This window comes from Bufo gargarizans, chromosome 3 (assembly GCF_014858855.1).
Source record: "Bufo gargarizans isolate SCDJY-AF-19 chromosome 3, ASM1485885v1, whole genome shotgun sequence".
Classification (NCBI taxonomy): domain Eukaryota; kingdom Metazoa; phylum Chordata; class Amphibia; order Anura; family Bufonidae; genus Bufo; species Bufo gargarizans.
In genome coordinates this window covers 393,687,406-393,705,758 of record NC_058082.1, presented here as the reverse complement: position 1 = coordinate 393,705,758, position 18,353 = coordinate 393,687,406, and the positions used below count along the sequence as shown (strand labels likewise).

General features: G+C 45.1%; 1 protein-coding gene across 4 annotated transcripts in view; it reads left to right on the top strand.

Moving 5' to 3' along the window:
* Positions 1–18,353, top strand: part of ZC3H11A (zinc finger CCCH-type containing 11A) — a 137,284-nt gene that overhangs the window by 60,260 nt on the left and 58,671 nt on the right. For all 4 annotated transcript variants that reach the window (XM_044288271.1, XM_044288270.1, XM_044288269.1 and 1 more), the window contains exon 11: positions 13,356–13,538. In XM_044288271.1, coding sequence (XP_044144206.1) covers positions 13,356–13,538 — 183 coding nt within the window. The remainder of the gene's footprint in view (positions 1–13,355; positions 13,539–18,353) is intronic.

Below are 18,353 nucleotides of genomic sequence, written 5' to 3'. Positions count from 1 at the left end.
TTTTGGTAGCTATTACATCAGCCTGGAGAATAGGGGAGCTTCAGGCTCTTTCCATTAGCCCTCCATATACGATTTTCCAAGATGATTGTGTCCGTCTTGGGCCAGACCCAGCATTTTTACCCAAAGTAGTCAGGAAGTTATTCGTACCCATAGAAGTCAGGAAGTGATTCTTCCTTCCTTCCTTCCTTCCTTCCTTCCATGAGAATCCAAGGAACGAGGAAGAGGCAGATTTCCGTTCTTTGGATGTTGGAGAATGTGCCCTACGGTACCTAGAAGCTACAAAGGGTTGGAGGAAGTCCTCTTCATTGTTTGTCTTATTTTCAGGCCAAAATAAGGGGAAGTCATCTAGTAAAGGTACTTTAGCCCGTTGGATCAAGCAGGCTATTTCTTTGGCATAGCTTTCTATGCAGGAACCTGTACCGTCTGGCTGGTCGGCCCATTCTACAAGAGGTTTCTATACAAGACATTTGCAGAGCAGCAACATGGTCTTCTGCTTCTACCTTCTATAGATTAAACCTTTCAGAAGTGTCTAATCTTTCCTTTGGATGCAAAGTCCTTCAGACTGTGGGCCCCCCCTAATTTTTTACACTCTGGGATATCTCCTGGTGCTGTCATCGGACAAAGGGATAAATGATAATTACGTATCGGTAATGTTGTTTTCCAGAGTCCATAACAGCACCACTTTAATCCCCCCTCCCCGTTTCTTTTCCACCTTACTCTTCCATTCTGTTCTTTTTGGTATTGGATCCTGCATCACTAGGTGTGCAGTAAAAAATAAAAATAAAATATAATAACTATAGTACTAAACTCGGATAATGACCGAAACCATGGGGTGGAGCTGGTCCGGATGTCTCTTGTCTCGTCTATAAAACCCACTGAGGAGGAGGGGCGTATGTGAAGATTTATACCTGTGGGTTTTTATGTCCTGGAAGGTGCATCCCTCTCTCCTGGTGCTCTCATGGACTCCGGAAAACATTACCGGTACGTAATCATTTTTTTGTGCCGTCCTGGAGAAACGCCTTTTGAAATGACAATTGGAAGGTTATTACTTTATGGTCACTATTTCCTAAGGTGTCCCCCAACCTCCGCGTTTGTTGTTCTGTCAGGCCTGTTGGTTAATACTAAGTCTGGCCATCCCTCTAGTCTGGTCCTGAACCAGTTGGGAAAGGTAATTGGATTTGGTAATTGCTAATTTCCTTTATGAGATGTTTGTGTCCCAGCCTGTATCTGGGTTGTTGAAATCCCCCATAATAATGACCTCATTGTGATTTGCCACCTCATCTATTTCCCTTAGTAGTAGATTTTTCTGTGGACTCTGGTATATTACGTGGCTTATAACAAACTGCTGTCAGTATTTTATTGTTTTTGCCTCCATGTATCTCTACCCACAGTTACTCCACATGTTCATGTCCCTCACATATCTTCTCTGACTGTGGGCTTTAGACAGGACTCTACATAAAGGCAGACCCCTCCCCCTCTGGTTTTGACGATCCTTTCTAAACAGACTGTAACCCTGTACATTGACTGCCCAGTCATACCTATCATCCAGCCTTGTCTCAGTTATTCCCGCTATGTCAGTCTTCCTCACACATTACTACTTCCAGTTAACCACCAATTTTTAGTCTGGCTTCTGGCATTAATATACATACAATTCTGAACTTTTTTTTTTTCCCCTCCCTACACCTTTCCTTATGAACTGTTCTAGTCCCTCCCTCTAATCCACTCCCAGTCCCATTGCCTCACCCTTGGTCACTATCTGCACTATGTTCTCCTCCTATAATGTAATTACCCTCTACCCTGTCATTCCCTAGTTTAAACACTTCTTCAACCTACTAGCTATCCTTTTCTCCAACACAGCTGCACTTTCCTGATTGAGGCGCAGCCCATCCCTATGATAGAGCCTGTAGCAGACGGAGAAGTCGGCCCATTTCTCCAGGAACCCAAACCCCTCCTTACTACACCAGTTCGTGAGCCACTTGTTAACCTCCCTAATATTGCACCATCTTTCTTTTGTGGCTTGTGGTACAGGTAGTATTTCATAAAATAGTCCCTGAAATAATTTTTAAGGACGCTCCACCTACCTAACTTTGCCATTCGTTCCGATATGGACCATGACCGCTGTCAACCCGATCCTCGATGTGTCAAACTCGAGTGCCAGGAAGACAACACACCATTCGACGATCCGGTCTTTGTGACAGATCGACCTATCTGTGCCCTTAATAGTCTCTCACTACCAGCACCGGTCTGGCCTGCCCTGCTCTCCTGATCCCCTGTTTACTAGGGCTGACATTCCCCTGACTGGTAGAGGAGGTGTCTGGCTGCAGCCATGCCATCCCTAAACTGTCACCCCCACCCCCCCTTCCATCTGTGAACCTAGAAAACTTGTTGGGGTGTGTCGGATCAGGGCTAGCCTCCCTGGCACTCTTCCCTCTACCCCGCTTTCTAACTGTTATCCAGCTCACTACCTCACTTTCCTGATCCTCCATGCTACCACCGTCCCCCACATCTACGCCATAGAGTGCCTGCGCAGTGAGCAGCAAACGGTTTTCCATATTGCCTAGGTATCTCAATGTTGAAATTTGCTTGTTTAGATACGGAATGTGTGATTCCAAATGGGCAATGTGCTCACATGTTAAACAAAGATATGTACCCTCAAACGACTGCTCCAGGACTGCATACGTTTGACAACATGCGCACTGGACTGCGCTGTCAATAATGGGACTCGTACTAATGGGGATTTACACAAGTGAAAAAGAAAAAAGATAATGCAATGAAAAAGTGACTTACTGTAATCACCTTCTAAAGTCACTCAATCTTAAAGGGGTAATCCCATGATTAATGTAAAAAATGATAATCAGACCTCATATCCATAAGTCTTTTTCTAACAAAGCTAGAACCAGCCCTGTACCTCACATGGATCCAGAGATCTACACATTCATTGCTCTGCTAGATTTATCTCAAGCTGATAGGTCAAGGGAGTGTCTTTTCTGCTGCAGTTCAGGAGGCGTGTCCATGCTCTCCCTATCACAGCTCAGGAACCAGTTGAAGGATGAAACTGAGCATGTGCAGCCTTCTGAATGAGCAGGTCAAAAATAAAGGGGAAAATAAGTACAACCAGCAGGTGGCTCTGTACATACATTTTATTGAATAACTCAAAGGCTATATGAAAAAATTAATTACGGTACACACAAATACAAAAGTATTCAGATCCAGGTGCTGGGTTGAAAACAGTATGTTTTTTGTGGGACAACCCCTTGAAGTGTGAATGCTCGCAATCTCAGCCTGCTTATATAGGTGCTGTTCTCAGACATCTTCAAACCAGACTGCAGTTTTCCCCCCCCCCCTTTTGGGCTCTTTAAAAGGATGGTCCCGTGCAGAATTCCCTAGTAGATTCTATAGTGTCTTGTTGCCAAGGCAACTTTTTAAAGAGATTGTCACCTCGGGGTGGGTATCGGGAGAGCTCGCTCCAGCTGGTCTGAAGCCTGCTCCCAGGCCGCAAACTTCCTCCTCCTTCCCCCCCCCCAGTGCGTCGGGCTGGTAGCAGCCGGCATGTGCGCACGCCGATGTCTGTGACGTCACTTCCGGGTTCTGTTATGTGACGCAACCCGGAAGTAAAGCGCAGGAAGGCAGAGCAGTTTGAAAAAAAAGGTGGGGCGGCCATGGAACGCTGATCTGAGGTCTGTGAGTACTGTAATTGCGGTTCTACTTCCAGAATATGTCAGGTCCCGAATTGCAAACTGTTATGGAGCCTGATGCTGCCTCCTGTAAGTATCCCTCTGGGGGTCTGTTTTTGATAGTACTGAATTTTCTGCTAGGCATATTTTCTGATGCTTCTATTCCATATTTATTTATTTTCAGGCTAAAGAAGCTCAAAAAAAGGTTAAAAAAAACAAAACTCCTCGCTGCATCTCTTGTGCCGATTGCCTGATGAATTTGGAAAGAAGCTTTGTAAAGAGTGTATTTCTGATGTGATCCAGCAGGAACAATCCTCTCTTATGGATAATATCAGATCTGTGGTTCAGGAAGAACTTAGGGCAGCTGATTCCCAGGGCGAGCTCTCTCACAAGCGACGCTGACGATAAAGCTTCAACTTCGATGCAATGGGAGGATGATCTCTCCCTCTCCTATAAAAGTAATAGAAAATTTTATTTTTCCTCAGAAGAAATGGGTGACTTATTAAAAGCAGTCAGAGCGACGATGGGGATTGAAGAAGCCCCTAGGTCCTTATCCATTCAGGATGAAATGTTCGGGGGACTCGGGGTAAAGAAATCCAAAGTCTTCCCCATAAACTAACATATTAGAGAGATGATTTTGGAAGAGTGGTCGGAACCAGAAAAACGACTTGGAGTATCCAAGGAATTTAAAAATCGACTATGGTTCGACCCTTCTCAGTCTAAATTGTTCGACAAGACCCCTAAAATAGACGTGCAGGTGGCGAAAGTTTAACCAAAAAAATGCCCTGCCGTTTGAGGATGCCGCTCAATTGAAAGATGCTATGGAGCGGAAGGCAGATGCCCTTTTAAGAAAATCTTGGGAGGCCTCAATGTTTAACACTAAGACCAACATCGCAGCAACGTCTATTGCTAGGTCTATGTACTTATGGCTAGGAGAGCTTGAAAATCACCTAAGCAGTAAGACCTCTAGGGAAGAAATCCTGCAGTCCATCCCGCTGCTTAAGTCAGCTACAGGATTCCTGGCAGATGCATCAGCTGAATCTATTAGATTCTGTGCTAAGGAGGCTGGGCATTCCAATGCGGCTCATCGGGCTTTATGGATGAAGTCATGGCTGGGTGATAGAATTTCTAAACAGAAGTTAGTATCTATCCCCTTTTCAGGAGAAAATTTATTCGGGCCGGTCCTAGACAGGATACTCGAAAGCGGCTGATAAGAAAAAAGGATTCCCTGAGGAAAAGTCCTTTAGAAGGAACCAGTCCTTTCGCTCATACAGTGAACAAAATAAGGCTGTTAGGGGCTGTTAGTCAGGCCGCTGGGCTTATCCCAAGGGGGGTAAAGGAAGAGGCTTCCTTCTTAAGCCCCAATCTAAATTTGAAGATAAACAGTGACGCCATTGTAGGGGGGAGACTGAAGGATTTCCTAGGTCCATGGGCACTAACTTAAAAAAATCCTTGGGCCTTGGATATCATTCGGCAGGGTTACAGGTTCGAGTTCACCTCTCTCCCCCCTCCAAGATTTTTCGTCACAAAGATGCCTGCCAGATCCTCCAACCTGAATTTTTTCCAGGGAGTCCAGGACCTGGTGAAGAAGGGAGCAGTAATCCCAGTTCCCACGTCTCAGAGGTCGAGGGTACTATTCAACCCTATTTTTAGTAAGAAAGAAGGAAGGAGACTTCCGGACCATTATAAACTTGAAACAACTGAACAAGTTTATTCTTTACAGGAAGTTCAAGATAGAGTCTCTCAAATCCATAGTACCTCTGATAAAGCTAGGAGCATTTATATGCTCGGTCGACCTGAAAGACTCTTATATGCATGTCCCCATTCACCCAGATCACCAGAGATACCTAAGGTTTGCGATCCTAGACCCTTCCAATCGGATTCTCCATTTCCAATTCATAGCGCTACCCTTCGGGATTTCAGCCGCACCAAGGCTTTTCACCAAACTGGTGATAGAAATGATAGCCCCACTCAGACAAGAAGGGTTAAATATAGTGCCGTACCTGGATGACTTTTTAATTATAGCGGACTCAAAAGAGCTCCTACTGTCAGACTTGGAAATATTTTTATCCCGTCTGTCACAGCTAGGATTGATAGTGAACGAACCCAAGTCAATGTTAGTACCATCCACGAAGGTGAGGTTCCTAGGCGTTACACTAGACTCCCTAACACAGTCAACCTTCCTACCACAGATCAAGATCCAGTCCCTGGTAAACAATGTGAGGCACTTCCAACACCGGAATGCTCAGTGAGGGAAGCAATGAGCCTTCTCGGACTCCTAACCTCCTGTATAACTTCTGTTGAGTGGGCGCAGGCTCACTGTCGAGTAATACAGAACTGGCTATTGTCCCACTGGAGCAAGAAGGGCTCTCTGGACTCCAAGCTTTGGATCTCAGGGTCAGTAAAGATCTCTCTCTCACGGTGGACGAAGGAGAAGAATCTTACCCAGGGAGTTCCATGGATCAAATCGCCTTCAATTACGATCTTCATGGATGCCAGCAAATCTGGATGGGGAGCGAAAATCGACAGAGCTTATTTCCAGGGAACGTGGAAGCATCTCATATCTGTCCAATCTTCAAATTTCAGAGAGCTGTATGCGTTAAGAGAAGCTCTACTTTCAGCCAGACAGCTGATAAGAAACAGCACGTGAAGGTCCTATCGGACAACATGACCGTGGTCTCCTACTTGAAACACCAGGGAGGTACTCGATCAAGGAGACTCCAGAATATCTCAGAGGAAATTTTCTCCTTTGCACAGAAAGAGCTAAGATCCATCTCCGCAATGCACCTGAAGGGATCCCAGAATCTAGAAGCGGACTTTTTGAGCAGACAAGTAGTAGATCACACAGAGAGGTCTTCAATATGCTAACCCAGAAATGGGGGCCTTCCTACAATAGACCTGTTAGCATCAAAAAAGAATACGAAAGTACAAACATTCTGCTCCCTAAATGCGGGAGATCATCCCTGGAGAATAGATGCTTTCTCCCTAAAATGGTGTTGGAATCTAGGGTACGCATTCCCTCCATTGCATCTCATCCCGAGGGTCATTCAGAAGATTCTGGAGGGAAGGACCACAGTAATATTGATCACCCCGTTCTGGCCAAAAAGAAGTTGGTTCGCTCCGCTCTTAAAACTGGCAATAGACGAACCAGTGAGACTCCCACTCAGAGGGGACATTCTATACCAGGGTCCTTTGCTACATCCTCATCCGGAGTTCCTGAAACTCGCGGCTTGGATCCTGAGGTCTCCCTCTTAAAATCTCAAGGCCTGTCAGACAAGGTTATAGCCACCTTGAGATGTTCTAGTAAAAAAGTAACATCTGCGATATACCTGAAGATCTGGAAAAGGTTCTGTTCATGGTCAGGTAAAAAGAATCAAAATCTTGAAGGGCCTAACATTCCAAAAATTCTGGAATTTCTACAAAAAGGTCTGGATATAGGCCTCTCTCCATCTACCTTTTTTAAAGGTTCAAATTTCTGCATTAAGCGCCTTCTTTGATGCCGACCTGGCAGACCATAGATGGATCAAACGATTTATAAGAGCTGCCCGTAGACTCAGACCCACGCTAAGATCCCGCACCACGACCTGGGACTTAAATCTAGTACTCTACAACCTTTATGTGTTCCCCATTTGAGCCATTGGAGAACTGTTCAATTAAATTGCTTTCATTCAAAACCGCTTTTCTTATAGCAACTACCACTGCCAAGAGATTAGGAGAGATTCAAGCCCTCTCTATTAGGGAACCATACTTTGCCATCACTGATGATAAGATTGTGCTTTAAATTAGACCCAGGTTTCCTGCTAAAGGTAGTCTCAGACCGCAACAGAGGCCAAGAGATCTTCCATCTTTTTTCAACAATCCTAAGGATCAGGAGGAAGAGAAATGATGTTAGGCGTACAGCCCTTAGATACTTAGAAGCCACTAGGGACTTCAGGAAGTCTGACAGCCTGCTTGTCCAATTTTCAGGAAAAAATAAGGGATCCAGGGTCTCAAAATCCTCCATTGCAAGATGGATAAAGGACACCATTACCCTATGCTATAAGAATCAAAATCTGGATCCTCCTTCCAATATTAGGGCACATTCTACCAGAGCTGTCTCCACTACTTTTGCTGAAAGTGCAGGGGCCTCCCTGGAGGATATATGCAGGGCTGCCTCCTGGTCTAGTATTCACACATTTGTGAAACATTACCGCTTAGATTTATCTGGAACCTCTGGCCTCTCCTTTGGTCTGATAGTTCTTCAAGCGGTTGCCCCCACCCATCAAAAATGTTATAACTCTCATTGTGGCCGTCACGGTGATGATATGGGAAAACCGGAATTGGACTTACCGATAATTCAGTTTCCATGGAATCACCATGACTGCCCATATATTCCCTCCCCTTCTCTTGTTTGAAGTTTTTTCACCGGTATTTTTCTGGTATGATGTAATACTGGGAAATACTAATACACTTCTGGCACTTGATATCTTTGGAACACTGAGGTGTGGTGGTGGGAGAGGATAATTTAACCTCTTCTGTTTCCTGCCCCCCACAGAGGTCATGGGTCAATCTCCTTGTGGCCGTCATGGTGATTTCATGGAAACTGAATTACCGGTAAGTCTAATTCATTTATTTTAATTTTTTTTGGAGCCCAGCCACGCCCCCCCTGTGAAGGAGCCCAGCACCGCTTGCGTCCTCCGAATCGCCTCCTTGCTCGCAGTTAGATCGCCGTAATCTCGCGATGAGCAGTTCCTTCCCTGAGGCTGATGCCAGCACAGGGAAGGCACACTATGCCGGCACTGCGCCTGTGAGAGCTCGCGCATTGCGAGATTACGGCAATCTAACTGTAAGCTAGGAGGAGATTCGAAGGATGCAGGCGGTGCTGGGGTCCTTCACAGGGGGGCGTGGCTGCGCTCCAAGAAGGTTAGTACAGCCCCTTAGGCTCCTTACCAGGGTCATGCTAGCGGCGATCTAGCCATGCATTTCCGCAGCTCTAAGCTAAAGCGAGGTGACAGAATCCCTCTAATAATAAGTAGTATTCAGAGGCTGATATAAAAAAAAATTCTGAGTAAAGGCAGTTTCCTCTCTAGTGAAATTGATAAAGGAGGGAACTAGAGAACATTTCCTAATGGAATAATCCATTTATTCTATTTAGCTATTGAAATGTAACAGATTTTTGTGTAAATTATAGGTGACACCTTTTTGCAAATAAACAAATTCTATCATCTGTAGCTTATTTAAGTATGAAAAAGGGGAAATGACCAGTATGTCGCCACAGGCAAAGAAAGATATACAAAAATATACCTATTTAAAGTTAACCATCTTTTTAATACAAGATGATTGTGAAAAGATATATTTTTGTATGTTTCAACTCCTTAAGGACACAGCCTTATTTCACCTCAGGGACCAGGGCATTTTTTTGCTAATCTGACCAGTGTCACTTTAAGAGGTGATAACTTTAAAACGCTTTGAAGTAAAAAAATAAATACATTTCATTTATTAAAAAAAATACCAAATTTGCCCAAAATATGTGGTCGTAAACCGCTGTACGGGCACACTGCAGGGCACAGAAGGAAAGGAATGCCATACAGTTTTTGGAAGGCAGATTTTGCTGGACTTTTGTCCTTTTTTTTTTTTTTACACCATGTCCCATTTGAAGCCCCCCTGATGCACCCCTAGAGTATAAACTCAAAAAATTGACCCCATTTTAAAAACTACAGGAAAGGGTGGAAGTTTTGTATGCACTAGTTTAGGGTACATATGATTTTTGGTTGCTCTATATTTCACTTTTTGTGAGGCAAGGTAACAAGAAATGGCTGTTTTGGCACTTTTTTGTTTGTTATTTACAACATTAATCTGACAGGTTAGATCATGTGGTATTTTTATAGACCAGGTTGTCACGGACGTGGCGATACCTAATTTGTATACAATTTTTATTTTATTTATGTAAGTTTTACACAATGACTTCATTTTTAAAACCCCAAAAATGTTTGTTTCTCCATAGTCTGAGAGCCATAGTTTTTTCAGTTTTTGGGCGATTATCTTAGGTAGGGTCTCAATTTTTTGCGGGATGAGATGACTGGCACTATTTTGGGGGTGCATATGACTTTTTGATCGCTTGCTATTACACTTTTTGTAATGTAAGATGACAGTTTTTTTTTTTCAGTATTTAAAAAAAAAAATTAAAATTTTTAGTGTTCACCTGAGGGCTTAGGTCATGTGATATTTTTATAGAGCCGGTCGATATAGACGCGGCGATGCCCAATGTCTAAAATTACGTTTTTGTTTGTTACTTGAAACTTAAAAGTTTTCCCCCCAAAAAATTTGATTTTTTTTTGTCCCACTTTGGGACTTCAACTTTTGGAGGTCTAAACTCTTTTACAATGCATTCCAATACTTCTGGTCGCAGGACCCCCCTGTGCATTTAGCCGAGGTGCCTGCTCAACGATTTGAGCAGGCATCTAGTTCCGATCACCGCCTGCCAAGCAGCGGTGATCGGAAATACACATGACGTACCAGTACGTCATGTGTCCTTAAATACTGGGACAACATGCCGTACCAGTACGTCATGTGTACGGAGGAGGTTAAATACTTTTTTATTTTTCTGTTACCAGTACGTTTATTTGTGACCTTTGACTCGAGAGGAAATACATGGTCATTGGTTGTATGTGTGTATACAGCCTGACATAGGCATGGTTGTCAAAACGCATTGCTTTTAGGCAGGGTTTACATCACGTTTCCCTCCCAATTGGTGTGTACGTCAGGAAACCACCTGTGAATAATATTTTTTTAAAGGTTATGCAGAAAAATGTAAAATGTAAAATTCATGAGACTTTATTAAGGGAGATATATACCTGTACTCCAAGCGCAGAGCGTCACAGCCAGGGAGAAGACGCCCATTGAGAAACCCTGGCGTCTCCTCCTCCCTGTTCCGATGCTCAGTATTGACATACTGAGCGGGAGAAATCAGTCGGGGTACAACGGGGCGTAGGAGGCATATTTTTACCCCGCAAGTACAGGTATATATCTCCCCTAATAAAATCGCATCAAGGTACTCTTTAACTTTCACTTTGCAGCTTTTCTTTTATGGTAAAAGCTATATTATTCGGTCTGTGTTGAAAATTGAACCCCAGACCAGTAGAATTCTTACCACTACATTAGAGCCTTACTATGATAAAGATATAATTGTCTTGTACCTGAAAAGATGCTAAATATGCTAAATAGTAGTACTAAAGCTTTTTAGGCACTGAAATTCCTATCCTCATTACAGATTCTATATTGTAGTGGTAAAATTGCTGTCTGCCAGGCAGAAGATCTGGGGCTCATTTCCCAACAGAGGCCTGTAAACAAAAAAAAAAACGTTATAGCAGAAAACTCTTTCTATTATGGTAAAACTTGCATTTTTCTGCCGTAACCTGTAAAATAACTTGTTTAGTAATTGTGTAGGTTCTGAGACATGGCCATTCCCAAAATCCATAATGAGTGAGGGGCCATAGAGCTTTGTTAGTATTCACTGCACCAAAGTAAACGTTAATGAGCCTGATGTGGTCATAGAGGAGTGAACTTCCAGAACATGAAAAACCATGCATGCTCTGACCTGATACTGGGACAAACTACAGAATGTGTGAATTGGAGGCTGTAGGGCAGGGGTCACAGAAAAATATAGCTACCTGTTTTAAAATTTAACTTTTACTAAATGATATTTTAAAAGAGCATCATTCCAAATATTTCCATGATAATATATTTGTAGGCCAGACTAAAGATGAAGTGAAACCCACCCTTGGCATCAGGGTAAAAAATACTTTGTTGATAAAAAGATAGAGAGGGGGAAATGGCACTTACGATTTGAAGATGTTCTTGTAAGATGGATGTATTATAGGTGCGATCTGAAGGTTCGATATCCTTATAGGTACCTGGTAACTAAACCCTTTACTTACCCCTACATGACCCTAAGATGCTTTGTCACAGTGGGCTGCTTGTTTTGAGGACAAGGTAGATTGTCCTATGGATGATGGTGAAAATATCCCGATGGTGAAAATGTCCCGACTCGTTTCCCCAAGTACAAACTTGGTTCGTCAGGGGACTTTATTTTAGATTTCCATAGCCGAAAGATGGTGGCTACAAAGTTCTGGCGGTAACAGAGGCTGATGATAGCGCACCACTATAATATATGACACTGTGATTGTGTAGGGCAGGGGTGCACAACCTTAGGCCCGTGGGCCGCATGCTGCCCCCAGAGCCAAGGTTTGCGCCCCCCCGTCCTGCGGGACAGAAACACAGCTCATCGTGCGATCAGCTGTGTTTCTTCCTGGAGCACCGCACAGGGAAGGATGACCGCTCCGGCCCCTGTAGTGTAGCAGGAGTCCGGCGCAAGACTGCTCCCTGGCTATTGGTGAGAGTGGGGGAGCCGAGGAGAAGGCAGGCGCAGTTTATAAGCGCTTCTGCCTTCTCCTCGGAGCACTCTGCAGCAGTGGCATACTTAGGGGGCAGGTGTTGGAAGCAATGAGCGCTTCCATGACTTCAGATGGAAGCGCTCATTGCTGGAGCGCAGGGAGCTGGGTCCTGTCACTCACCGCTTAGCACCCGGTGCTCCTCACACAAATTGAGCACGATGGACATTTCTTCTCTGGAGGGGGGGGGGGGGGGGGGGGGGGCACGGTGGGCACTTCTTCTCTGGAGGGAGGGGGGGCACGGTTGAGAATTTCTTCTCTGGAGGGGACCAATAGAGGGATAAGTATTTTAAGGGGGAACACATCTGTACCAAACTACAGGTTGTACAATTAGGGCAATACTACTGTGAGGTGGTATGAGAAGGGACCCGCCCCAGGTGCCAAACAACTTAGGCACACCACTGCCGCTGATCAGCTGATAAACAAGCGATCGCTCGTTTGTCGGCTGATTTGCCTGTTTTATCAGGATGAAAGATTACAATTTGTCGGCACATCTCACTGTGTAATCAGTGTGCTGCTAATCAACAGAACTCCGAACTGAATGAGGGAGCAGTGACTGTGGTAGCGATCATTCCTCCCCATTCACTTTGCATTAGCCTGTGTAATAGGCTGATGTAAACAAGTGCTGATTAACTTTTTTTTTTTTTTTTGCGGCCCCTTAAAAGGGCAATGTGACAATGCGGCCCCGAGACCAAAAAAGGTTGTGCACCCCTGCTGTAGGGCAACAAGCCGAGAGGACTGAATTTGTGTAAGGTGGCTAAAGCTGGAAAACGGTCCAACTTTGGAAACTACATGGAATTGCAAAATACTTGCTCTTCATAATGGGTTAGTATTATTGGCACAGCCCCTTTAAGATGCATGGACTATTGGACAAAGCCAGCACGTCTTACCATTTCTGCCTCCTCTGCTTCCTTGTAGCTTGAAACCCCCTATGAGCAGAGCCCTCACTGCTTTTGTTTGTTGTAATGTCAGATTTTGTTTGTACATGTGCCCTCTGATAGCAAAGTGCTGTGGAATATGTTGGTACGCAAATGAAGATTTTTGTTGTTCACATCACCGTTCACTGGTTTTACTGTTATGGCTGATTTTATAGGTTTATCTTACAGTGAAACCTCTTTGATATGACCAAAAAAATGTACTTGCATATGCTTGGGTAGGGGTTAATAATAATTTTTTTATTGTTGGGCAATATCAGAGTCAAGTAACAACATAATTTGTGTCTAAAATATATCTTTCATTACTTTCTTAACAGATTCAACAACAAAACTTAGTTTGGCACAAAGACTTGGGAAGCGCAAAACATTCCATGAAAACAGCTCTATAGGTAGTGCTTCTGGTGGAGAGGTTCTTCCTTTTGTGAAGAAAACATTATCAGAAAGACTTGGGAAGAAGATTACCCCATCTACTGATAGCCCTGAGTGTCTACCAAAGAAAGGTATTTCATGGCAATAAACAATATCGGTTTCAGTTTTTAAAGGGGTTTTAACATTAGCATTATTTCACCTTACAGACCAGGCCATTTTTTGCAAATCTGACCAGTGTCACTTTAAGTGGTGATAACTTTTTAAAATGCTTTGACTTATCAAGGCCATTCTGAGATAGTCATTTCGTCACATATTGTACTTCATGACACTGGTAAAATGAAGTGAATTTTTTTTTTTTATTCATAAAAAAAAATACAAAATTTACCAAAAATTTGTTAAAGCAAATTGCTAATTTCCAAGTTTCTCTTTCTTTACTTCTATAATACATAGTAATCCCTCCAAAAATAGTTATTACTTGACATTCTCCATATGTCTACTTCATGTTTGGATTATTAGGGGAATGATATTTTATTTTTTGAGGATGTTACAAGGCTTAGAAGTTTATAAGCAAATCTTGAAATTTTTCTGAAATTTTCAAAAACCCAATTTTTAGGGACCAGTTCAGGTCTGAAGTCACTTTGTGAGGCTTGCATAATAGGAACCACTCAAACATGACCCCATTCTAGAAACTACACCCCTCAAAGTATTCAAAACTGAATTTACAAACTTTGTTAACCCTTTAGGTGTTCCACAAGAATTAATGGAAAATATTGAAAATCTGCCCAAAAAGTGAAATTTTGAAATTGTATCTTTTTCCCAGTAACAAAGCAAGGGTCAACAGCCAAACACAACTCAATATTTATGGACTTGATTCTGTAGTTTGCAGAAACACCCCATATGTGGTCGTAAACTGCTGTACAGGCTCACTGCAGGGCGCAGAAGGACATTAATGCCATACAGTTTTTCTTTTTTTGCCATACACATCATATTAGTAAAGATGATGTGTTAAATGGCTTCCCTGCTCCTCTGCTGGTCCTTTTGGTCGGTTGGTTCCAGCCGAGGAGCAGGCTTCACAGTGAGTACACCAAACACTGCACTTTAGCCCCAGATCACCCCCCCTGCACCCAAATTAACCCTTTGCTCACCCCTTGATCGCCCCTGTCAATCACTAGTGAAAGGAAAAAAGTGATCAGTGTAAACTGTCACTTTTTTATTTTATTTTTATTTTTATTTTTTTCACTGGTATTGACTGTTAGGTTTTAGGATAGTTTAAGCCCCTTGGTTAGGTAGTTTAGCGATCGGTTAGCGACCAGCCCACCGCACCGCAGTCACTGATTCGCTGATTAGCATATCGCTAATCAGCATTTGTACTTTTATAGTATCTGTAAGTGATCAAAACTGATCAGTCAGATCTATAATAGTATTAGTATCACCTTAACTCGCCCTCCACCCAAAACGCAGTGTTTGCCCGATCGGTCGCCCACACATGCGTTCACCCACGCCCGCCCCGCCGCAGTGACAAAAAAATATATATATATATTTTTTTTTATCACTGCACATTCACTTTACACGCGCTGCAGCGATAAAAAAATCCGTTTTGATATTTTTTATCAACCGCAGCGGCCTCCGGTACTTCGCTAGCCTCCCATTTGTAAGACAGGCTTGCTTTTTTTTCTTGGGTAGTCTCAGGGAATACCCCTAAATTTAGTTGCCCAAATGTCAAACAAGGGGTATTCTTCTGAAGAGGCCTACAGGCTTCTGACCCAGTCGGATGAGGAATGGGAACCCTTATCTGACGAATCCAGCGGGTCAGAATATGAACCTGTAGAAAGCAGTGGCACTCTGACCCAAAGTTCGGACGAGGAGGTTGAGGTCCCCGATAGCACCAGGCGTACCCGGCCCTGTGTCGCTAGACCACAGGTTGCGCAGGATCCGCTTCAAGGGCAGCAGAGTGGGGCTGGCGCTGTCGGATTACGTGGTGAGGCATACACCAGCAGCGCAGCCCTCCCTGGACCTAGTACCAGCACTGCCGTACAACATGGTGAAGTGGCAAGCACCAGAAGGGCAGTTGAAGCTGGTACAGTGGCACGTGCACTAGTTACCCCGTCGCAGCCACCGCACAGACAGGCCCGTAGACCCCCCAGAATCCCTGAGGTGCTGGCAAATCCTGATTGGCAGCCCCCAACTTCAGCTGCACCATTAGTTCCCCCTTTCACCGCCCAGTCTGGAGTTCGGGTTGAGACGGCTCAGATCGGTTCGGCCCTGGGATCTTTTTTTAGCTGTTCTTGACTGCGGAGCTCTTGGACATAGTCGTGGCAGAAACAAACCGGTATGCCACACAATTTATAACCGCCAACCCAGGAAGCTCTTATGCCCAGCCTTTCCAGTCCAAGTTTCCGAAATTAAAAATTCTGGGCCTTCTCCTCATCATGGGTCTAACCAAAAAGCATAAATTGCGGTCATATTGGTCCACAAACCCAATTCATCACATGCCCATGTTCTCTGCTGTCATGTCCAGGGCACGATTTGAGGCCATCCTGCGTTTCCTGCACTTTAGCGACAACACCACCTCCCGTCCCAGAGGCCACCCAGCTTTTGACCGGCTCCACAAAATTCGGACCCTCATAGACCACTTCAACCTGAAATTTGCAGATTTGTATACCCCAGAGCAAAACATCTGCGTAGACGAGTCCCTAATACATTTTACCGGGTGCCGTGGCTTCAAACAATACATCCCAAGCAAGCGCGCCCGGTATGGGGTCAAATTGTATAAGCTCTGTGAAAGGGCCACAGGCTATACCCACAAATTTCGGATCTTTGAGGGGAAAAGATCAGACCCTGGAGCCGGTCGGTTGCCCTGACTACCTGGGGAGCAGTCTGAAGACAGTCTGGGACTTGGTGTCACCCTTATTCAGCAAGGGGTACCATCTTTATGTGAACAATTTCTACACAAGTGTGGCCCTCTTCAGGCATTTGTTTCTAAAACAGATTGGCTGCTGTGGCACCGCGCAGGCTTCCCCCAACGGCTCGTTACCACCTGTCTTGCAAGGGGGGAGAGGGCTGCCTTGTGTAATGAAGAACTGCTCGCGGGGAAATGGAGAGACAAGCGTGACGTTTACATGCTCTCCTCCATTCACGCAGACACGACAATCCAAATTGAGCAATCAACCCGTGTCATTGAAAAGCCCCTCTCAGTCCATGACTATAACCTTCACATGGGAGGGGTGGACTTCAATGACCAGATGTTGTCTCCGTATTTAGTTTCCCGCAGAACCAGACGCTGGTATAAGAAGGTTTCTGTATATTTAATTCAATTGGCTCTGTATAATAGTTTTGTTCTCTACAGTAAGGCCCCATGCACACGGCCGTGTGCGGGCCGTGGAACCGCGGCCTGGATCCCTCCTGAGAGCAGGAGCGCACGGCGTCACTGGTTGCTATGACGCTGTGCGCTCCCATGGGGCCTAAGGCTGGGAGAACAGGATCCTTCCTCAAATTTCAGGAAGAGATCATCGAGAGCCTCCTGTACCCAGGAGGTTCCGTGGCCCCATCCACCAGTGTAGTTAGCCGTCTACACGAGCGACATTTGCCCAATGTCGTTGCCGGTACCTCAACCCAACCGTCACCCCGAAAAAGATGTCGTGTCTGTAGCAGGAGTGGAATAAGGCTTGACACCCGCTATTTCTGTCCTGACTGCCCTGACCACCCTGCCCTATGCTCAGGGGAGTGTTTCCGGAAGTACCACACACAGGTACACCTAGCATAGGGATCACATCTCACCAGGACAGGCACACATGGCTCTGCGTCCCGTCCGACCGACGGCTCCGGTTGGCCGTGCGCAAATACTTAGGCCCGGAACATGCATCGGCGGACAAACAGGGAAGGGAGCAGAGGAGGCTCACCCCTATATATGGTCCGCTGGTGTCAGGGCACTTGGGGGGGTTAATAACATCCCTGGCTCCACCCCCACTCCCTTCCTCAGGACAGCTTAACCCCTTCTGGCCAGTCACCTCTTGCGGCCAGCACCAGATTATCTGAGGATTCTATCTCCAGTGCAAGGTGCCTTAAAGGGAACCTGTCACCGATATTTTGTTTATATAGCTGGGGACATGGTTTGCTAGATGGCCGCTAGCACAACCGCAATACCCAGTCCCCATAGCTCTGTGTGCTTTTATTGTGGAAAAAAAACCATTTGATACATATGCAAATTAACCTGAGATGAGTCAGGGACAGGACTCGTCTCAGGTTAAAGTTAAAACGGTTAACCCCTTCCTGCCTCTTTGCCCACTTGACGTTGGGCACCCTAGTTTTCATAAAAAATAGACAAGGAAAATGCGCTTTCATACGGTCCCACCCCCTCCTCAGCCTCCTCACCCCAGGACCACCTTGTCTGTGTGGTACCAAGCTGGGCCGTGTCCTTTACGGACAAAGGAGGACCTCTCCTAGTTCCCAATCCGCCCTCCAGGGTCGTTGATTTATCATGCTCCACCTGCGCAGATCCAGGAGGACAGCTGTATTATTCCAATCCACCCTCTGGGTCGTGTGGTTGATGGTTTTCTAGAGCACTTCACAAGGACCTCTGGATTCCCAATCCGTCCTCCGGTGCCGTTTGGTTGATAATTCTCCACCTGCGCTATCCAGTGCAGAACCTCTAGAAGTTCTCAATCCATCCTCCGGGGTCATCTGGTTGATAAAACTCTGCTTGCGCACTCCAGTGGATGGACATCTAGTTCCCACTCCACCCTCTTGGTAGTTTGGTTGATATATCCCCACCGGCGTGGCCTACAACTGCCATGGGCAAGCTTCTAAGAGGTAGAACTGTGCGCAAGCAGAACATTTTCTCCTCGGTCACCTTTGCAACCCCATCTTTCCTCCCTAGGATCTCACTCAGGCGCACCCTCCCATCCGTGGAGAGGTTCGGTCCGTGGGGTGGCGGGGGAGGACCAGTA